At 32.5% G+C, this 24,856-nt stretch overlaps 1 protein-coding gene across 1 annotated transcript in view; it reads right to left on the reverse strand.

Moving 5' to 3' along the window:
* Positions 1–6: 6 nt before the first annotated feature.
* Positions 7–24,856, reverse strand: part of LOC148273264 (uncharacterized) — a gene marked incomplete at its 3' end in the record, with an annotated part of 192,892 nt that continues 168,042 nt past the window's right edge. The window contains exon 6 of the mRNA XM_088238940.1: positions 7–899. Within this exon, the coding sequence (XP_088095066.1) occupies positions 7–899 (893 nt within the window). The remainder of the gene's footprint in view (positions 900–24,856) is intronic.

Consider the following 24,856-nt stretch of genomic DNA (forward strand, 5'->3'; position numbering starts at 1 on the left):
ATCTTTATTCTTAAAATCCGTTCTATTATTAACAGTTTCTTTATGACTCGAAAGGCTTTTTTTATTTGAATTAGAAACGTTTGACGAACTTGAATTTGCGATATCAGGAGACTCTCGGGTTTTCTTGGCAAGTTTATCAACTCTAGCTAAGGTCTCTTTAGTAAGTGCAGCTAGAGCATCCATCCTATTGGAAAGACTGGTATTAGTGCATCGAATTTTATCTATTTTAGAAGTGCGACTATCTACGGAAGACGTATTAGTTGGAATCTTATTATCTACGTCGACAGGTTTAAAAACGTTAGGTCGAAAATCTTTATCATATCCTGGAGTCATGTTGCGAGTTTTTTCTTCACTTTTTGGAGATCTGAGTTCTCTCTCCTTCCTGCCCCCACCGTTTTGCTGAAGAGTATCACTAATTCTAGGGTTCAGTCTTTTCTTAATACGACTTTGTTCAGCATCAGCGGTGGCAGACTTCGTTATTTTATTTTCTGTTCTTTCGTCTTCTACGGTTTTTGTTCTTTTATCACAAGTGATCCTGGTATCCAATTTTTTCAAATTATCACTGTTGCATGCGTTCGGAATAAGCTTCTGAACTGATCCAGACTCGGAAGATATTCTGTTGAGCAAACTCCCTGGACTACTTCTCGAAAGGGATTTAGATACTTCTACGGTTTTCTTCGGTTGAATTTTAAAAGCACTAGGGGACGAGAGTGGCGAATGTGATGAAGACCTCGAAGAGGTAAATGAACGAGGTGAGTCACGCTTGGTAACTGGTGAAGCAGTATTTTTGAAAAGACCTTGCGGAGGAGCACGCTTAGTGTTAGTATCTTTTATTGTATCACTATCAGATTTTCCTCCGAATCCCGGAGAGGCGAAGCGGCCACGGCGCGTTGTCTCAGCTGAAACAAATGAAAAAGAAAATATTAAAATAGGATAATAAAACCCAAAAAGGGAATAAACCGATAACATATTTCGTAGTTACAATGAATAAGGTCAAAAATTCACTTTTGAAATTCTCGTGCAATCAAAAGGTCATAATAATGAATGTGTTTAATACAGGTACGCGCCAGTCAAAGAGCTTCACCTAGCTTTGACTGAACATTAAGGCAGTGAGCCTTTTAAGACGCGGAGAAGGATAATAAAAAGTGTTTCTCACTGAAATATCATGACTTTGGGAGTTTATGGCGATGCAGAGTGGTTATAATTTCGAGACGCTCGTAAAAACACCTGCCAGGGAACCAAAAGAACAATCAAATGGAGTTAAGATAGATAACACGACCACTATTTATTTCTAAAAGGGAAGAAGTAAAACTTTTAGCTAATTGGTTCTATAAACAAACTAATATGAAGATTTGATGAGGTTAGAGTATATAATATTACATTATTCACACAAGGAAATAAAACAATGATAAATGACTCTTCGTTCAAATAACAAACTACAAATATTATTTTATCACCATCATTAGTAAATATGTAAAAATACATACATCTAATGCCAAACATAGAACGACTTATTAAATTTTACGAATCATGCGTATAATACAACCATTACACATATACGTTAATTACTTTTTTTTTCGGTTAGGTTTCAAAATTAATACCTGATAAGTTTAAGGTTAAATATTAAAAATTAAAAATTAAGCACAACGAAAATTATCATTCCGGCGAAAATCGTATGGATCTGCAGCGTGGTGGAATACATGACGTCATACATATTGGAACGACGTGATAGGGGGGTGCTTACTTACTAACATATTTTTATTAAACAATTCAAACAAAATTGTCTACTGTTCGAAATTTCAATGAACTGACGGTGTTAAGGAGATGTTTACCATATAAAAACAAATAACCCATCTAGTGGATGTTTTCAGGAACTTGAGAGTTCTTTCACTATTTAATTTAGAAGAAAATAGATAAGTCAATGTCTTTTAGCCAATAAAAACTAATTTTTCAAAACTTGGAGTTACACCACTATTGTAGTAAACAACACAATGATGAAGTTCAGCCCTACGGGAAATTGGATATGAAAAATATTTACTTACGCGCAGTAAAAATTAGAGCATTAAATTGTACGGTTAAGTTTCTTGAAAATGTATGAAAAGAAATATAAAAAAATATTTTGATAAAAAACGACGTCAGTTGTTCACAGAAATCAAACAGTAATAAGAGAGTTGTGAAAGATTTCCGGTTTACGGTACGTCAACGGACCAATCGGCAGAACTGACCGAGATGAAGCGGAAGAGAACTTGAGGCGTCACACGCGGAGTAATTTTAAAAATACGTAACTTTTAAAATCATAGCGCTGTTAATAAGATGCATAAAAAAATTAAAAAAACCACTGAACTTCCTGATTGTCTGAAAATAACAGAACTAAAACTGTTGTTCATCATGCGTGTTCCATTACCGGTTTCAACGAACCCTTCCGTATCCGACAGATTTAGGTCAGAGTTCGTTTATTACTGGCAAAAATATAATGAATATGCCTGCGAATTGGGGGCAGTTCTTGAACACAAAACTACGCACTATCACTGGCCATCTAAAAAACTATTTTTTTTAACTATTACATTTCAATGCCGCTTCATTGAAAGTGAATATATTAATCTTCCCCGGCTAAGGGTTGTTGGCGCAAAATACCGAGTTTTGAGAAAAGTTTCCTGAGAATTTTAAGCGTGTGGCGGTTTGACTTTGTAAGGAATAGGGAATTATCACATTCCCTAGGGAGAAAATCCAGCCGGTCTACAGACATTTGGACTTACTCAAGAAATTACGCAGATTGCACCACGGCAGAAAAGCTCGTTTCGGGCATAATTCGTGTATAGTTTTGGGGTGAGAAAATGATGCCTACAACAACAACAAACCATCACGCCGTTTCCCCGTAAGGGTAGGCAGAGCGGATAGAACGCCACATCACTCTATCTTTGCATACAGATCTCGCTTCTTCTACATTCATACATCTTATCATGCACGCGCGCCGATTATTCCGACTTTTGACATGTTCATCTTCAAGTATTTGTTTGATTTGGTCATGCCATGTCTTTATCGGTCTACCTCTATTTCTGCATCCATCAACATTCACATTGTAAATATTCTTAGTAAACGTTCTTTCGCTGTCCATTCGTTCTACATATCCAAACCAGCGCAGAGCTCCTTTCTTGATTTTGTCGCTAATGCTTGTCTCAGCCTTACATAAGGTACGGATCTCAACATTTGTGCGTCTATCGTACATAGTTTTACCACACATTCGCCTAAGAGATCGCATTTCGACCGCATCCAGCCTACTTTCATCCCTGTTTTTCCAAGTCCATACTTCGCTCTCATACATCAGGGTCGGGACCAGGACTCCGTTGTGAATTGCTAATTTTGCCTCTTGCGACAAACATTTATTTGCCAAGGAAAATGATGCCTACATGCCAAAACCAAAAATAAAATGTTTGATTGAGGCCACACATATATGTGGTATTTATTGCTAAATTTTATTTAAAAAATACAAATAAAATAATTTACTCAACTTTTTATCTATTTTTAACTTACACATTCGGTACTGTAGCTTTGATACGACATAATATTTTTTAAAAAAACCTTAAAAGTTTATTAACCTTTATAATTCAAAAGCGGTGATTTGAAATAAAACGATATCGCTTAATCTCCCATATTGTACTACAGAATGCCATTCAATACGAGTGTACTCTCAATTATACACCTTGGCTCATTACAAACGAATCCTTCAAAACCACTCGATATAGTTAAATTAAGGTGGATTGATATTAGTTTGTTGCAACAGAGAGGGAAAATATATTTGAGAAGGGAATTTCATATTTTTTTACATATCTATTAATACAATTGTACATACATTTATTTGGGACAGAGACACAGTTTATAGCGACCCATGCCTGAGACTTGCCCCGACTCGCTGAAAACTCCGTGTTGAGTCGGGGCACTTGTAACACATTCATAAACATACATACACACATATATACATATATTATATTCGCATATAGATATTTATATAAAGGCTGTCGGCTTCGTGGTGTAATGGTAAGTGCGTTAGCCTGCCATGCAAGAGGTCTCGAGTTCGATTCCCGACATGGTTGATATGAAATATAATTATTTGAATGGGTGTTTTCAGCCTAGAATATTACATAGTCCCTGGACTGGTACCTGAAGCGTAAGCCTAATCATCTTACCTTCATGTAACAAAAATTAACGAGATACGCTGGGATTGGAATACCAACAGTGCCCTATGCATCATTGGGTGCGGAAAGGGAACGATGATGATGAAATATTTATATTTTATTTTATACATACATATTAAGTTTATACATATCATGCTACATATCATTGATATACCTTAATGAATGGAATATGGAAGTTTAGGACAAGACTTATGACCTGTCATTGGCTGGTTTAAGTGGTCGCTTTACACACTGTGTAGCGTTCGCCATTCTGCTCATGTTTAAACATCCACATGCTCTCAACTCAACTCTTCCATCTGCTGACTTTTCTGAAGTAAACTAGCTGAAACCTTTATCATGTGGGTGAGATTCATTCGGCTGAACCAATTCACCTAATGGGCAACGCCTGAAAACAATTTTCCAATTTTTATACTTCCTAAATGTTTTCCCTCTCTGTTGCAAGAAATTTAGATCTAAATAACTCCCTAGGGAGGAAATCTGTCTGACTGCAAACATTTGGACATACTCAAAACATTGTGTATTGATATTTAATATATTATTTTTATTTAATCGGTGGCTACTCCCAGGTAAAAAAACCTTGCGAAAGATCGAGATCTTGAAGATGAATCGAGTGGCGAATAGTCGGTAGCATTGTGTGCTGGTTAGTGCGTTTGCCTGTCAGTAACCCTTTAGGTGCCACAGGCGAGATATCTCGCGCATGGTAGTGTAACGTGAACATTTCCATGTAAATATCTAAATAAAATGTTTTATCGCTAATTGAACGCTTTAGGAAGGTAGGGAGAAATTCCCTTCAGGCAACCTGGCCGCCCTTATGCATATTTAGATAAAGTGCATATGTTTATGGAGTGTAAAATAAATAAAACTTTTTTAATTTGTTGCAACAGAGAGGAAAAAAAATTTAAGAGAAGGGAATATGGAAGTCTAGGCATTTACAGGGCTTATGACCTGTGATTGGCTTTTCGAATGGCCACTTTACACACATACACACCTAGACTTCCGTATTCCCTTCTCAATTTTTTTTCCCTCTCTGATGCAACAAGTTTTAATATGAATAACTCCACAGGAAGGAAATCCAGCCAGTCTGCAAGCATTTGGACATACTCAAAACATTGTTGAAATAACACTTATTAATAATAAATAGATGGACAATTTTTATTTCGATTCCGCATGACATCATTCGAAAAAAAAAAGACAGTATTTTTCTTTTCTAAAATCATTTCAAAATCTGTTAAACTTTTGTGTTAAAAGACTACTACTTCCACATTCAAAAATCTTGTCATATATGCCCTTCGGTTCTGTCTGCTTTTGACATGATCAGACTTACGATTTCAAATTGATTTATTTTGACATCCCACATAGTCATTTTCAAATAAAGTTGCTCATTGTTAATTTATTTTCTAATTTTTAATTTTCGGGATGAAATGTGAGTGGCCTATTTACTTCCCATCTATTCCGACTATACTTGTGCGTAAAATCAAGTCGATCGTACGAATTACTGGCGCCCGACAAAAACCAACCATCTCTCACTCTCTTCATTAATGATTTTTTTTTTTTATTGTATTTTTTTACTTTTTTTATTTAATTTTATATATTTTTAATTCTAATTACTTTTTCGAGGTTGTCAACTTTTTGAAATCATTCTTATGTTGTTGAAATTCCACTTGTTTATGCGTTTTGAAGCTACAATAATTTTTGTGATGTTAGCTATCAAATTATATTTATCATATTTTGTAAATGTTATCAACTATCAAATATCTAAACTTAGGTAAATGGGGTCTAGAATTTCAGCCGTCCATGCGCTCAGTAGCTGCAAGACTTGTTGTTATCTTACGTCTATTATTAAAAATTAGCTTTTTATTTCGTTTTTAAAATATCACTTAAACTTTAAACTTCACTGTTAAATAAAAAAAATGTAAACAGGGGCTAGATTTCTTACTGTCCATGCGCTCTGTAGCTGCAAGATGTGCTGTTATCTAGCTCCTATATATCATAATTGGAGACAAGGAACTAGAATCCCAACCGTCAATGCGCTCTGTAGCTGCAAGACGTGCTGGGATATTTATTTATTATACAGCGCCCTTGAGGTGATTTTCACAAAAATGGCGCTTTATAAATTATCCAAACATATTTAATTATTTATTTATTTTGTTCATTAACGCCTAAAAGGCATTTACAAAAAATAAAAATGAAATACATGCTAACATACTAAATAATAAACACAGAATATACAGAAAAAATATGTGAAATTAGTTAAAAAGGATATAATAAAAAGTTTTACAAAGTAAAAAAAAAACAATAATAACAAAGGTATGCAAGAAAAAACAGTAAGCATATAAACAAAAAATGCAAAGATATAAGCTTATGAAATAAATTCTGTAAAGCAAACAATAAATAAAGTGTTACAGTAAGCAAGAAAGACATTTTTAAGTTAAATTAATAAACAAGCAAGCATATATTATCACGAAAAAATAAGAAATAAAAATATGTATCTATGAAATGCGTATTTGCCAATACTACAATGCAATTATATACATAGATCGGTCGCTCCGTTGAGACGTAAAGGGCGGACACACAGACAAACACACTTTCGCATTTATAATATTACTATGGATGAACGTCCATCCTATGAAATTTTATCGTGCCTAGTGGATTTTTAAGATTACATGAAATTTTTTTTTTTTTTTATTTTCTTTTTTTTCATTTTTTTTTTTGCACCACAACAGACCAGGAGGCCCAATCACAGTGGTGAATTACATTACAGAACAACCAGGCTTGAGAAAAATCACATTTTTTAATTTTCATGTTCTCACCGGGAATCGAACCCGGAACCTTCCGTGCGTGAGTCAAGCGTCTTGACCACTACACCACGGAGGCCGCCGGAATGCGCCAAAGGGTTTACTGTGCATTTGCAAGCGTATATAACAGCACCGGATGTAGCATATTTAAATAGTGGAGTATTTTATCGGGCGGAAGTTACCGCGGTAAGTCCGAATAGTGGAACCACGGTATAACAATGTCAAATTACAGTCATTTAAAACTCAATCGCATACATTAAAAAATTAAAGGGAACAACGAGGAACCGAGCCGAAACTAACGTGTTAGTAACTTTATGTTATAAATTAATGTGTCGTTATTCATTTCTCATCAAAAAAGTTGCAATGAACTCTTTTTTTTAATTTTTTTTATTTTTGTCTTAAAATAGTACAAACATAATAAATTAATGTCCAAATATTAACTTATTTCTAATTATTTTTAAAATATATACTAATTATTAACATTTCGAAACAATATATGTACACTTAAAAAGAACACTTATATAAAGCTAGCACGAATAAGATCACTTTTTTTGCATCACAATAGGCCGGGAGGGCCAGTTACAGTGGTGAATTACAGCACGAACACCCAGGTTTGAGAAAAATCCCATTCAATTGTTGTGTTCTCACCGGGAATCGAACTCAGAACCTTTCGTGAGTGAGTCAAGCGTCTTCACCGCTACACCACGGAGGCCGCCGATATCATATCATAGACAAATACCATAAAATATACCTTAATTTATAAATTTATACGTATAAGTTGCTTTGACTGTCTTTGAACTTCTAACTGTCTAACTCCCCGTTCTAAGAGAGTAAAAAAAAAACTAACTAACTAACCATCACGCTATTTCCCCGGAGGGGTAGGCAGAGAGGATAGAACGCCACACCACTCTGTCCTGGCACACTTCCTTTGCTTCCTTCACATTCATACATCTTCTCATGCACGCACGTCGATTATTCCGACTTTTCACATGACCACTTTCAAGAATTTGTTGTACTTGATCATGCCATGTCTTTCTCGGCCTTCCTCGACTTCTACAACCAGACACATTCGCATCATAAATCTTTTTAGCCGTTCTTTCATCATTCATTCGCTCCACATGACCGAACCATCATAAAAAAAAAACAATAATTAAAATAGATAAAGGTACTGGACATAATGAAAATACAATGAAAAACATAGTAAAATACGTTTTAAAAACAAAAAACATTGTAAGAAACATAGTAAAAGACATAGTAAAATATATACATAGCAAAAAACATATTTTAAAAAAAAACAGTAGGATAAAAAAACAGAGTAAATTAAACATTGACCGGTAAAATTATTCTCTCAACGCGCTAACCATTATTACCCTACGAAGCTGATTTTTCTACACTCGATTTGCTTTTTAGGATTTTTAAATGCGAATAGCCATCGAGTAAAAAACACTCGTCTAGGAATTGGGCTGTTTTTCACACACATAAATGTATTTTTTATCCTTCGGGACACGGATACAGACGATGAGATAGTAACCTCGAATTCGTTTGACGTATAGCTCTCAATTTAAGTGATTAATATAAATTTATAAATAAGTAGCACATACTGAAAAACATTTTTTATAATAAAAATTATAATCAAATTATTTTTATTAAAACTTTCTATAAACTACCATATTATACTGACGATAAGACGTACCCCAATCTATCAATTTTAAGAAGAAAAAAATGTTTTGGACGATAAGACGCATCGGACCATCAGACGCACCCCAATTTTTGGTTTAATTTTCAGAGTAAAAAAGTGCGTCTTATAGTCCGAAAAATACGGTAAATATAAAAACTTAAATACTCGTAGAATAATTTGCGTACATATAAAACCTTAGGATCAAAGGGGTGTTTATATGTCTAAGAGCCAGTTGCATAATAAAATAAGTTTAATAAAGTTCAAAGTTGAATAATTGATACGTTCTTGTCATTGTCAATTTTGACGAAAACGCAGCAATTTTTTAACTTCAAACTTTTTTTTTCTTTTTTTATATAAAACTGAACCTAACTGATTGAAATAAAAGTACATTTTTAATACATTACTGTTTGGGCGTCTTAATTGACAGTCCTTAAGTTCACCGGGATGAAACAGTCAAGAACTTGGTAAAGGAAGAACCACGTATTTACACTCATTAAAATAACATTAAATAAACCCTTGTATTTACCCCGTAACACTTCGTAAAAAGGTCCTCCTTCGTAAAGAGACAAAAATAATTACATTAAATTACAATTATATAATTTTGACTTCTCAATCCTTACTGATTTTGATTTTATAATCAAGATACCAGTTCCGTAGATGTCGCGAAATCGATGAAAATGGTCACTGGTTAATCCAAATTTGAGGATTTAAATTTATACGAGTATTATAAATTACAATGAACTTCCACTAAGATTTATCACTTACAAACATCAATGTTTTAAAATAATAGAGGTGTTTTCACGCAACAAAACACAATTCAACTTGGTTAGCTCGACACGACTCGCCAGCGCTACGCTCGACATGAAACTGGGCAGCTATGTGCCATGTATCTAACGTACATGAGATAATATTGACAGGTAAGTGTGTTTTATCAATATAAAAAACTGATTCACACATCTTAAAATACATGGCAAGTTTGAAATATTTACGCACATAATCGAGTTTGCACGAATTCCAGACAAAAATACGCCACAAACTACATCAAAACTTACTAATAACTTCGCCCAGTGACCGTTTCGCCTACTGCTTGTTTTTATCCTCATGTCGATGAATTCAATGAAACACTTAAATTGGGTTATAAATTGTTTGAATATCTTCATTTATTGTTGTTTACAAAGTGATATATTGGTATAAAAACATAAACTTAAAACTGCATCAATAACGCACATTGCGCGATGCAGAAGTCTAAATGAGGATTTACACGATGTGCATGTAGTAATTAGTTACAAGGACCTGTCAAGAGAGGTAACATTATGCATGATAGATATAGTAAAGGCAATAAAAGGTATCAATGATAGCAGGACACCAAATGCCGAACACTCTTCAAGTGTATCGGAAGGTCTGTTGACGAATGACAACAATCCGCCTTCTCCTGGCGAGTTTTTTGTGGTCTCCTTGTCACTGGAGCAAATGCGGAGAAGCTCCCAAAACAGGCCAAAGCCGAAACATCTCACCCGATCCTTTCATATTATAAGCATATTTTATCAACGAAACAAAGTTTTTCATTTCATTAAATTTAATACAAAATTGTTTTTTGACGTAAACAAACAAATAAGTATCCTATATAAAGTTTATATTTAAAGCACAAACTTTGTGGTTATTCATTATAATAAAATAAATAAATAAACAACTTTGTTTTTAACCACTAATTTTTATTTTTCACCGACCGGTTTCAAAGCAAACAAGCTTTAAAATTAGACAACTTAGAAATCTTAATCGAAACAATAATTAATTACCGAATAAACAATATTTCTTTTAGTCCTCTCCTGTCTTACTTCGAAAATAATGATATCAAATTACCACCCGTGTAAGAAAAAAAACACTTGATTTATTGGGTCCACGTGTAGTATTTAGTAAACATGATAGAAATAAATAAATAAATAAAAAAGGAATCAATTCATTAGTTACATAAACCTTGACAAAGAAGCTTGTTTGCTTTGAAACCGGTCGGTGAAAAATAAAAATTAGTGGTTAAAAACAAAGTTGTTTTTTTATTCATTTTTTTTTTTATTTATTTTATTTTATTTAAATAAGTATCCCTTTGAAGTAAATATAAACCTTGTGCAAGCAAGGTAAAAAAATTATAACTCCCATACAAAAAAATAACGCGTACAACACAATACTAGATAATGTAAATTTCTAAACAGGTCAAAAAGATGTAATAAGGAATAGATCAATATCAACATATTTTCTATTTTTGTTGGTGTTGTTGCTGTTTAGTGAATTTGGAGTGTGGTGTGTGGAGTATGGTATATGAAGTGAAATATGATGAATGAGTGTGTATGTTCCATAACATTAAGTGTTATGGAAGCAGATTCAGTTTTTTTTAAATTTAATAATTTATTATTTAGTTTACGGCACAAGTGCCGTTTACAATATAAAATAACTACAACATACATAAAATAAATACAAGAGCATCAAATAATTTAACTTGCGAACAACCTAGGACCAACAGAAAAAGAAACAGTTTTTTTATAAAGTAATAAATTTTTACAATTCACTTTCTAATGATCTAAAAATATACAAAACATGTACGTACTTAAAAAACACCGAAATAAAACAGTTCTCACAGCCCGTGTGACGAGTGATATGTGATGTTATTTTATTGAATTTTTATTTAAACTATTGTGTTATTATAATATCCCCTCATACCAGCACTTTTGCTGATTGGGAATATTTCGTACAAATAAAATATGTAATAAAATGTAATATGTAAAATTTAAAAACCTTGTATTTTGTCATAAATAAATAAATACAACAATATAATGAATTAGTTAGATATACAAAAATTTAAAATTTAAAAACAATATTAAAACATGTTAATCGATACTATAGAACATCATAAAATATTTATTAAGAGATGATTTGAATTCACAGAGACTCAAGCTAAAAATGTCGACATGAGAGATACATTTATTTCCTAATCTGTGTATACGCGGTATAGGTGCGTGACAAAGATAGTTGGTTTGAGAAAGGTGACAATAATATTAACTATTTTGTATAGTTCCACGTGTTGGTATATTAATATTTATTAGATCCAGGAGTTCGCAACAATCGAATTTAGAATTAATGATTTTATACAAAAATATGTCCGTTATTTTCCTACAATTCTCCAGAGTAGGGAAATTCAAAAATTTAACGAAGACGCAGTTTGAAATTAATGAATCTTAAAATTTTCGTCGGACTCTTTCAACATTATTTATGTGAATTATTAATGTTATTATTAATGTCAATGAGACTCAGCTTCGGCTTGTAACGGAGAGTTATTTCTCTCTTTAATTGGAATTTGGTAAGAATACATGTAGAAACAAGGGCTGACAGAACCAGGATAAAGAATCTGCTTAGAAAATCGTATATGAAAACTTTAAGGGCAATCCACAGGGAGAACCCTTAGAGATCGAATCCGCAATGAACAAATAAGATGGATCCGCGGCACCGAAGATGTTGTGCGATGGAGCAAAGCGTAGACACTAAGCCTTTATTTAAGAGGCGTGTCCGCAGGTGAAAAAGAGAGGATACGGAAGGCCAATAGATAAAAAGATAATTCTTGAATTTTTTCTTCCAACTGGCGGGAATCGAACGCCCAATGCCAGTAAAAAGAAAAATAATACTGTCTTAGAACAGGGTTACTTACCCTAGTTAGACAGTCGAAGAAACTTTATTTTAATGTTATAATAGATAATTTTAATGGGTTACCTAATAAATTATTTTTTTAAATCACGAGACAATTGGTACTAGTCTTATTGAAATCTGTAGAGAAATAAGGGAGATAAATAATTTAACTCTAGTCATTTGAATAAAATGAAAAACGAGGAATTCGTGACGTCATTAAGTAAGACGTCTTCGGAAGCGGTGTGACATCACCGACTGTCTTTACAAAAAAAGTTTATGATTTTATAGAGAAGTTATATATTTCTATGGGTTGTTTGCATGTCTGTTTACTTGTTACTTGTCAAGCGCTATCAAGTATCCAGCGATATTCCATTTAAAAACTTCTTTTTTTATTCGTTGTGCCTGTATGCAGAAGTAAATCAATAGATACTCCGAAAAAACTATTTTTTTATATGCCGAAAAACCTGATAGTGACAAAGTACTGGAGTTGGGCGATTAAAAGTATTAAAATATATTCAGCTGAAAGCAATGCTTACTGCTAACTGTGAAGTCCGTCACGATAAATCGAAATAAATTTCGAAGATGCCGAAAATATTTTAAATAGTGAAAAAAACTCGAAGTTCTGCAAATCCGTCAATTTCAACATGGAAGGAGTATAATAGACAACAATATTATATCGTACACGCGTCTTTTAATTTTTATCTATGGCATTGCCGTATTTGCGGCGAAAGCGGCGGATTCTGTAGACAGCCAGAGGTACAAATATATCTATACTCCAAGAACTAGACATAAGATACATACTAAAATCCACATGCGTGAAAAGAATCCTGCAGCTCTTTGGACGTATTCCCAGGGGGGACTCTCATGGTTCGGAGAAAACTATCCTCCTGGGAAGCGTCGAAGGACTAGGTCGCGTGGACGTCAACCGATAAGATGGAGCGGTGCGGCTTGGTAACTGAATTTGTCATAATTATCACTGACAAATGCCTACAGAACAGCACAAGACTGTTCCAGATGGAGTGAGACTATCCACAGATGAGCCATGCCTGGAGTCAGGCGTGATCACTATCCTGAGACATGAGACACGGATTGAAAAGAGGGAGGGATGGCATGATCTTTATTTAAATAAAACCCTAACTTGGGAGTCCATTGACTAAATACGTTGCCAACTTACGAAACTGCCGTTTTTGAGATTGCGAATTTTACAAACGACAATCATGAATGAAATGATTGATTATTATATCAACACTCACATACTATTTTGAAAATTGTACAACATGTTAACTCTGGGGTGGTATTCCAAACGCTCTCGCGGCCGTATTATCTTGCAAATTTACATACAAATACACGAGATAAACTCTTTTCTCGTACCGCGAGCACCCCTGATATTCCCCAGAGTGAAAATACTCTACATAACAATAGATAAATTTAATTAATTATTTACATATACGATTATATACACCGCAAGACAAAAAAAAATACGAGTTTACCTGCTACCGCGCCCCTTGACTTTACTGAACCCTTTTTCTAAGAAATCCTTTATCGATACCTCTTTCTTTTGTTTAATAAATTAAGGACACTATGTGTCACCTTTCTACAATATTTACATTTTAAAATGTCTCAACAGTCTTGTTTTACCCGCGTTTGAGTGAACATAACACAACAATCATGGAAAGTGCAAAGCAAATGTCGATTGCGATAAAATCCAAAATAATCACATTGTCGCAAGAAAACATATCTAATTGTGAAATATCTCGTCGAGTTGGGTATTCAGAAGGTGCAGTGAGGTTTTTATTAAAAAAAATCCAAGAAACTGGATCCATAGAACGGAAAAAAGGAAGCGGACGGGGGCGCGTGACATCTGCCCGAGATGATCGCTTAATAAAAAAAAATTGTTATGCGCGATCGATTTTTAACGGCACCTGAAATACACGCAGAGGTGCAGTCTACCAGCACATCAACATTTTCAGTAAAAACAGTGTCCAGGCGGCTGTTGGAGCATGGTTTCCAAGCACGGAGTCCCGCAAAGAAACCATTACTCACGGACAAAATGAAGAAGGCTAGACTGGATTGGGCGAAAGAGCACCAGAATTGGACCTTGGAGGATTGGCAAAATGTTGTTTTCTCTGATGAATCAAAATTCAACCTTTTTGGTCCAGACGGCAGAAAGATAGTTCGACGAAAACGTGGGGAAAGATATCATCCGTCGTGCGTCACTCGAACCGTTAAACATTCACCCTACGTGATGATTTGGGGGTGCATGACAGCATACGGTTTAGGACCTCTAAATTTTGTACAGGGTACGATGAATGCCATTCAGTACAAAAAAGTGTTAAAAAAACATATTATTCCAACAATCGAGGACATTACGCAGTATACCGCGGACCCAATTTTTCAGGACGATTCTGCGCCGTGCCATAGAGCCCGCACTGTGAGTACAAATATATATATTTTTAAATGCATTTTGTGACCACATGATAAATAATTTATTGTTTTTTTATAGATCAATGAATTCAAGGAGAAAATTGGCTTAAAATCGTTGACGTGGCCCGGGAATAGCCCTGATTTGAACCCGATAGAAAATTTATGGGCGATTATGGAAAAAAAAGTCGGGAAAAAAAAATCAAAAAACATTGAGGAATTAAAAAAAAACTTAATTCAAGTTTGGGAAGAAGAAATAACATCAGAAATTTTAGATTCGCTTTACGCTTCTCTAAATAATAGAATTTTACATGTTATAAAAAATAAAGGTGAATTCACTAAGTACTAAATATTTTTAAATGTTATAAATATGTTTAAATGTAAAATACTTTAATTTAAAATAAAGCGATAAGAACCTACTTCTTAAAAATGAATTAAAAAATAACATGTCTTTTATTATTCCATCACAAACACTCGACCATAAATGAACCGTTATGGGTCTCTAAGGTTCGGGTAATCTGATACCTGATATATAATGGCAATTTCTAAGTACAATTCATGAGTAAGATTTTTTATTTTAACCTTGAAATAACGAGTAGTCATCACATATGTCAAACAATATAAAAAAAACTAATTAAATATTTATTATTTATTTATTTATTTATTTATTTATTTACGGACAAAGTCCATTATAAACATTACAATTAAAAGAAATTTTTACAAAGGAATAAAAAAATATAAGGAACAGAAATAAGCAGCAAAGACAGATGATAGATTTTTTAGATTAAGTAAAAAGCATAGGCTAACTATACAGATTCTTTAGCTGATTTGTAAAGAAAGACATCCTTACACCATAATAATCAAGATCTTGATGATCGTTCACCCGCCTGATCATTCTGGGCAAAGGCGACTGTGCACCATAATTGGTCCTGTAGTGACCGAGGAAAAGCATTTCATTATTTCTTAGTCTACGGGTGGGAACGTTAAAAAGAATCTTTTGCAAAATTTCAGGGGCATCAATGAGACAGTTCATAATTTTATACATGCAGATTATATCTGCAATGCATCTGCGTTTTTCAAGACTTGATATGCTTAAAAACCTCTCCATATCAGAATATGAATAGTCTCCTCTTTCCAATCCCATCTTCCATGCAATTTTTCTTATAAAACGATGTTGAACTGATTCAAGGCGCTTGATATGAACAGCATAATGAGGGGACCAGATTACAGATGCATATTCAAGAATAGGGCGAACTAAAGAGCAATAAAGTGTTTTAAGTGTAAGCATACTTTGGAAATCAGACGTAGTTCTATTAATAAAGCCTAAAATTTTTAAGGATCTGTTTACTATATTATCAAAGTGTTCCAGAAAAGTTAGTTTATTATCTAGGATCACTCCAAGATCTCTTATAGAGGTGACAATCGAAAGAACTTGGCCATTAAGTTTATAATCAAAAATAAAAGGATGTTTACATTTATGGTATGAAATAATTTTGCATTTATCGATGTTAAGTTCCATGTTATTAGTTTTGCACCAAGTATGAAATGCATTTATGTCTTCTTGGAGTCTGACACAGTCATCAATATTTTTAATTAGCTTAAGTATCTTGTTATCGTCAGCAAAAAGCCAGAATTTTGTAAAAGAAAAAACATTAGCAGCATCATTAACAAACAGATTAAATAGAAGAGGGGCCAAGTGGGCACCCTGTGGTACACCAGAAGTTACTAGGAAGCTATTTGATATGAAGTTATTGATTTTTACACTTTGTTTTCTATGTGAGAGGTAGGATTTTAAAAACGATAAAAAGGGATCTCTAATGCCTACAGCACGAAGTTTAGCACATAAAATGTTGTGATCAACTTTGTCAAAGGCCTTGGAGAAGTCTGTATACAGTACATCAGCTTGAAGATTATTCTCGAACGCTGTAAAAATAGTATCAGTAAAAGAAAGCAAATTGGTCGTCGTTGATTTGGCTGTCCTAAATCCATGCTGCTCCTCAATATCAATATCAAGAATAATTCATTATATGTCAATTTTAGTTTTTTTTGAGAACTCGTAAATTTATTTGTCTTGCGGTGTATATACATGTCGGCCTCGTGGTGTAATGGTCAGGGCGTTTGCCTACCAAGCAAGAGGTCTCGGGTTCAATTCCCGACATGTTTGATATGAAATGTTTATTAAAAGGGGTGTTTTCACACCAGAATATTTCATAGTCTCTGGACTGGGACCTGAAGCGTAAGACTAATCATCTGATCTTCATGTAAAAAAAATGTAAATGATCAAGATACACTGCGATTGGGATACCAATACAGTGCCCTTTGCACCATGAGGGGCGGAAAGGAAATGATGATGATCATATACATCTACGTATGTAAAAAATTAACAACATAAATATTTTGGTACAACAAACAAAAATAATGGTATAAAGAAAAACATAACAAAGCAGAATGTATATTTATGATTTTAAAAGTAATAAAATAAGATTTCTAAGACATTTGACAGTTACATTTATTTACAGAGGAAATTTATTCACGATTAAACCTCCGTTACTTTCGTCATTATATTACGTCCATTGAACATTGTATCGGCCGCAACCCGTTTTTGCTGTTTCTTCAAATCACCAACAGAACCGCAAATTAGACAAAATTGGAGCCAGTGACTACTTTACCAGAGCAAGTTATTGTTTAATACTCGGCTACAGGTAATATTTACTATTAGCATAACGGCTACTCGTATTTCCTACGTGATTATACACCAGCGCGCTAAATTCGGTGAACGCGCATTTGCGGTCGCCGGTCCTGTGGCAGGAAATGTGGAATTCTCTCCCAGCAGAAGTGCAAAACTGTGACAAAAATAATGTTTGCAATGCTCTATGATGAGAGTTGAATGATGAACATTATTATGGTGAAAAAGATAATACATTATTTCTCATCGTCATCATTCCTATTCCGCACCTAATGGTGCATAGGGTATCGCATCAGTACACCAATCGCGACGTATCTTGATCATTTTTGTTACATGAAGGTAAGATGATCAGTCTTACGCTTCAGGTAACAGTCCAGGGACTGTGAAATATTCTGGTGAGAAAACACGATTTTAAATAAATATTTCATATCAACCATGTCGGAAATCGAGCTTGAGACCTCTTGCATGGCAGGCAAACGCGCTGACCATTACGACACGAGGTCGACAAATCCTTTCTGCATTTTAAATTTATTTACATTTTTAAAAATGTCTACATTTCTAAATATTTCTACATTTTTCAAAATTTCTAAAATTTTTTACATTTTTCAAAATTTCTAGTTTTAAAAATTTATAAATTTTAAAAAATTTAACGATTAACAAAATTTCTAATTTTTTAAAATCTTCCAGATTTCTAAAAATTTCTGCATTTTTAAAAATGTCTACATTAAAAAAAAATCAAATACAGTGAAACTCAAACTATCCGGATTAATGCGTGCCAGATTTTATTGTGTTTTAAATAATACAGCAAATTGGAATTACATTAAAAACTTACTTAAAGATGTTTAGCAACGTTAATTGCACAATTAAATTAAATTAAAAACATCTCCTTTATTTTACATTTCCTAATAACGATCTGGAAATGTGGCGATTCGGATGACTGGAGTTCGGATAAACGTAGTTCGGATATGCAGAGTTTTGATAAACGGAGTTCGGATAAACGGAGTTCGTATAAACGGAGTTCGGATGAACGGAGTTTTACTGTATTTGCGTTCTTACGATTTACCCGAATTCAAAATTCCCATTTTAAAGGCCATTTTTAACAAGTTGTAAAAAACTCACAATTAGAAAATAGGAAACAAGTGGAGAGTGAGATTTGAATGCTTTTAATTTCCCCTTCATTACATAAAAAAATTGGTGAACAGTAATTTATGTGTTTGTATATTATTGTTTTATATATAAGAAATACTAGTTTTCAGTATGTGTCCAGGCGGATGAAGAATACAGTTTTGAGTGTGATATTGAACCAGAATTCTGGACGAGTGTTCATTACTTTTAGGTCAAAATCACGTAAAAGGGAAATTGAGTGGAGAAAAGCTAAAATCGTCATGGTTCGGCATGTTCGCCTTAGATGTTTGAGATCCTGGGTTCGATTCCTGGGAGGGTCGATATCAAATATTTGTTAATAAGATCATTTTATACTGCAATATTTCATGTTTTTTTTTTTCAAAAAAAATTAAACATTTAAATTCGTATGATTTACCCAAATATTTAATTTTGACGGCCATTTTCAACGAGTTGTAAATAACTAACTATTAGAAAATGGGAATCAAGTTGGAGTAGAATGGGGCTCGAACCACGGACCCTTGATCCGTGTCTCCGACACACTAGCCACAGGACCACAAACCGATTCTCGACGTCTTGACATCATATCTTCTCTAAAATGTTGAGCATATCTCTTCAAGACCGTCAAAATAAATCCGATCTCTAGTCCTATTTAAAATTCTCAACTCACTCTTTGATGCGCCTGAACGACTTAGCTCAGTAAAATTAAATATCCCAACTAGAAACCTCAGACAAAACTTACTCTTTCATACCGATAACCATAGAACTAACTATGGTTTTCATTCCCCTATGCCCAGAATTCTTAGGTCTGCCAACAAACATACCAGTCTTGATGTCTTTGAAAACAAGTTGTCTTCTTTCAAACGATCACTGAATCAAATTAAAATATAAACACCTCTCTCCCGGTTACACTCCCACCAAGTCTACTTTATACCATTGTGTCTTTCTACTTTCCTTTATAATAATTTTCTATGTATAAAAAATAAATATGTACATCACCCTTCCCCTCCTTATCCTCTCTTCAAGCATAATGTCCTAATCCCGCCCAATTTACAATAACTTACTGTTAAAAAAAAAAAAAACTTTTATTATTGAAAAATATTTACGAGTACATGAAAATAACAATTTTATGTGTATAAACTTATATGTATTTATTTCATATGTAATATATTTTCTTTGCTAACTTTGTATACTTTGTGGAAATCTGTTATTTTCTGAGTTTATATACTATATCTGTTTGCTTACTATAAATATGTATGTAGAACTGTTGATTTCATAAATAAAATAAAATAAAAATTAAATAAATATGTCCTTAAAAATGCCCGTTGGGCGTATATATAAAATAACATATCATTTATTTATAACATTTACTATATGTATAAAAGAAGATTTGTATAGATTTTAAAAAACATGTACCATTTATGAAATATATTTATAATTTAAAAAATAAAAATAATAATTTACGTAATTATTACCGCGAAGGAGATCATCAAAAAATCACTTAGTAAATACAAAAAAAATACAGAAAAACGAATGACTATATTCCGTATCCAGATCATCCCTCACATTGAAAGTTCATTCGTGACTAAGGGCCGTATTCTCATATTCAAATGAGAAACAAAATCTGGCTCCAGGTCAACAGCCTCAGAGGCAGCAACAGCTCCTTCAAGCCGTGTAAGGCTTTTTCCAAATCGCGAGGGGTTGGATCAGGGGGCCTAATAAGACGGAACATTGACCTACGAAGCTGTATAATAAAGGTCGTAAAGGGTTCAAGTGTTTGAACAATAGGTAAAAACGGAAAAAACAAAAAAAACGCTTGAATTTTTTTTAAGTCAACATATTACTAACATAATATTACAAAATAAATGGAGAACATTTAAGACGAGGGAATATAGATGTCCGTCCAATTCATCTCTGTTGTAATGTCTTAAAATTAACAACTCCCTAGGGAGCAAAACATTGTTGAAAAATAAATATAAAAATCTGTACCGCTGTGCTGAGATGTTATGCAGATAACGTAAATTCTACAAAAATAAATAAATAAAATATATTAATACATAACTTTGATTGGAATAACAAATTTATTTTAAATAACTAATTATCAAACTTGCAAATTAGATTTATTTATTTATGTAACATGTTTTAATATTGTTTTTAAATTTTTGTATGTCTAACTAATTCATTATATTGTTGTATTTATTTATTTATGACAAAATACAAGGTTTTTAAACTTTACATATTACATTATATTACATATTTTATTTGTACGAAATATTCCCAATCAGCACAAGTGCTGGTATGAGGCGATATTATAATATATAATAACACAATAGTATAAATAAAAAGTCGATAAAATAACATCACATATCACTCGTCGCACGGGCTGTAAGAACTGTTTTATTTAGGTGTTTTTTTAAGTACGTATATGTTTTGTATAATTTTTAGGTCATTAGAAAGTGAATTGTAAAAATTTATTACTTTATACAAAAAACTGTTTCTTTTTCTGTTGGTCCTAGGTTGTTCGCAAGTTAAATTATTTGATGCTCTTGTATTTATTTTTTTTACTTAATCTTAATCACTTAAATACATTTTTTTCTTCTTGACATTTTCTTTTCTTTTGTTTTCGTTATTTTTTATTTTATTTATATATTTAATATCTTCATTGTAATTAGCCATTTCATTTTATTTTTAATTTGTAGATATAAATTGAAATGATGATTTAAAAAAAATATATTTAGTTTTGGTTGCATTTAGTAGCACCCAGTATTTTCTTCCTAAAGTTTAATAGTAATGTTAGCTGGGCAAAGTGAATATGGAATTGTATTTTGATAAAGAGTGTGAATAAATAAATAAATAAATAAATAAAATGTATATTGTAAATATATGTTTATTCTTTAAATAAATTATATTTTATTCACTCTTTTTATAATTGTATCTGGTTTTGTTTGAGTTTTTTTTTCTATTTTTAATTTTCAAATCGTCTATAGGGACAAATAATAATTTATAGGGAAAATAATTGAATAATAATTAATGTTGTTTTTTTTCATTTTATATAATGTATAAATAATAATAAACTTACAACTTACTATTAAAAAACTCGTTAGAAGACATGATTAATAAAAAATGAAGATTTTTCCAATGCACAGATTCTATTTTTAATTATTTCATTGTTTTTATAAAAAATACATATGATATAAATCACGCTGAATAAACACTAAATGATATTAAAACCCTATGAAAATACAAATAAAAAAAAAGATACAATATAAATACATCATCTTCAAAATCAAGTTTTAAAATAAATTGATTGGGAAGGGTAAAAATAAATATGTATATTTTTTTTTTTTTATTCAAAAGTTATAATCGAAACAAAGTAACCATCACCCGTAGGAGTATCATTGAACGTAGTTATGCAGAAAGCAGCCAGACATAGCAAAGAAAAACTGAGATAAAAGCACTTTTGTGAAAAGAATGAATAATCAAATCTACTCAACTGTTGAAATGTTTTTTAGTTTGTCAAATGATAAATAATGCTAATTATTATTATTATGGATAACTTATATAGCGCCATTTTCGTAACAAAATACCTCAAGGGCGCTTTACATAGTGATTCTTCTAAATTTGTAATTAAATTAAAATAATTTATTTTGTTGTCACATGCTACGGATTTATTCAAATGATTTAGAGAACAAGTGGGATTTAAGCTTTTTCCGAAACATCACTTCACTTTCACAGCCTCGCACCTCTGTTGGGAGAGCATTCCATGTCATAGGGCCTGCGACCGCAAATGCGCGTTCACTAAATTTAGTGCGCTGTTCGCGTAGAGATAAAATAACTTTTCCTCTCGCCGTAGACGTAGTTGATCTAAGCGTTAGACGCCTGTCAGCTAGTTCATCTGGAATGCATAGTTCCCTTAGATATTCCGGAGCAGAGTTGTGCAGTGACTTATACATAAGCCAACAGAGTTTGTACTCGACCCTCTGTGGAAAACGTAGCCAGTGTAGTTCCCGAAGTAGTGGAGTGATATGACTGAACTTAGAGATTCCGAAAAAAAGTCTCGCTGCGGCATTCAATACAGATTGTTGGCGAGTCATTTTGTTGAAATTTAGTGCGCTGTTTGCGTAGAGGTATAATAACTTTTCCTCTCGCCGTAGACGTAGACGTAGCCGTAGTAAAACTCTGATGAACGTTGTGTCAACATGTTATTTTATAAATTTTATATTGGAAGCACTAACTTTGTGGTTATTAATTATAATAAAATAAAAAAACATTAAAACTGCATTCTACGCGACTAATAATATAGGAACATTGTTAAAAATCACAAAGACCTAGTCCATAAATAAAATAAATCTGGCATATACCAATTAAATTGTAATGATTGCGATTCAATCTACGTTAAAATACATAAAAGAAACATTAATATTAAAGCAAAAGATCAATTAAGGTGCCTAAATAATAATAATTTTTCTGAATTTGCAAACCACCTGATAGAAAAAATTCATAAATTCAATAACGACACTGGATTAAAAGTACATGTTGAAAATAAAAAAATAAAATTAGACAGCTTTAAAATCTTAGAAATCAAAAAGGCGATTCAAAATAAGAAAAAAAAAAATAACCAAAAAAACAATAATTCTTTCGTCTCAAAAGCACTCGCCTCAAATTACCACCCTTTTAGGGAAAAAAAGACTTGATTTATGGGCTCCACGCGTAGTGTTTAGTAACCATGGATAAAATAAAATAGGAAATAATTCATTAATTATGTAAACCTTGACAAAGAAAATTGTTGGCTTTGAAACCGGTCGGTGGAAAAAAAAGTGGTTAAAAGGAAATTTTTTATTTATATCCCTACAGAGATGAGGTAGAATTTTTTCAAATTCAGGATTATGGATATTCGAGCGTTTACAGGGCTTATGACCTGTCATTGACTGGGTTAAGTTACGTTAAGGGTTAAGTTAACCACTTAACCCAGCCAATGACAGGTCATAAGCCCTGTAAACGCTCGAATATCCATAATCCTGAATTTGAAAAAATTCTACCTCATCTCTGTAGGGATATAAATAAAAAATATATACCTACTCCCCCTTGGGAGAAAATCCAGATTTGTGTGTGTACAAAAGTACACGTACCAAAAAAAAAAAAGGAAATTTGTTTGTATTTATTTTGTGTTATTGAATATTTATTTATGGGTACTTGATTGCAAAAAAATACTTTTATAATTTATTATTATATCAAGAATATTTTGAGTTTGTCTAAATTTTTGTAGACTGGATTCAACTCCCCGGGGAGGTATCAATATCAACATATAACAACATAAATGAAGAACATTTAAGAGAAGGTAATACAGAATTCTAGTATGGGCAGAATGGTGAATGTTACAAAGTGTGTAAAGTGGCCACTTAAACCAGCCATTGACAGGTCATAAGCCTTGTAGATGCCTAGACTTCTGTATTACCTTCTTTAAAATGTTCTTCATCTCTGTTGTTATTTTATCTTTAAAAATAATTCAATTATTTGTCAAAGGAATTTTGGTGATAAACTTAAGTCTGGCATGATAACACATCGTAAAATATGCATTTTGCGGAAAACAGCCAGATATATTATTGAATGATACCTCATTTAAACTTTGAATGTATGGGGTGACAATCAGTATTAAAACATATTTTTTTACTACAGGTATTGTTATTTATATAAAATTTAAATACTTATGTATTTATCCACATTTAAGAGAACTAGATTTCTGCAGACATAAATCTTCCCATCAGCATCTATAAAAAAAAGAAAAAAAATCGGAAAAAAATCCAATGTATGAAGCCTATGTAAAAACTAAAATATGTTGTATGCAACTACTATGGGGAACATGATATCAAAATGAAATAAACAGACTACAAAGACAACAAAATAAAATATGAAAGTTAGTATATGACCTTCCCTATCAAACTGCAACTAGAGAACTTTTTAAACAAACTAAGCAATTAAATATAACTAAACTTTTTCAACTAGAATCATTAAAATTTATCCATAAATTAGCCACTAATGTAACTGTAGACAAATAACTTAAAATTGTAGTCAACATGGTCTTAATACGAGAATATCAGAAAAATATCATTTACAACTTTCTAAAACAAGACAAGGAAAATAGAGACTAATAAACCAGGGACTGAAATTATACAATAAACTACCAGACAAAACTGAACAAAAGACTCAGACAAACTTTTCAAAAGATGTAAAAAATATTATTTTGAACAACAGAGTGTGAATAAAAAATATTTATATTATTTTTGTAAAA

This window comes from Micrasema longulum, unplaced genomic scaffold (genome assembly GCF_059751315.1).
Source record: "Micrasema longulum isolate JH-2025_06_02 unplaced genomic scaffold, ASM5975131v1 h1tg002018l, whole genome shotgun sequence".
NCBI lineage: Eukaryota > Metazoa > Arthropoda > Insecta > Trichoptera > Brachycentridae > Micrasema > Micrasema longulum.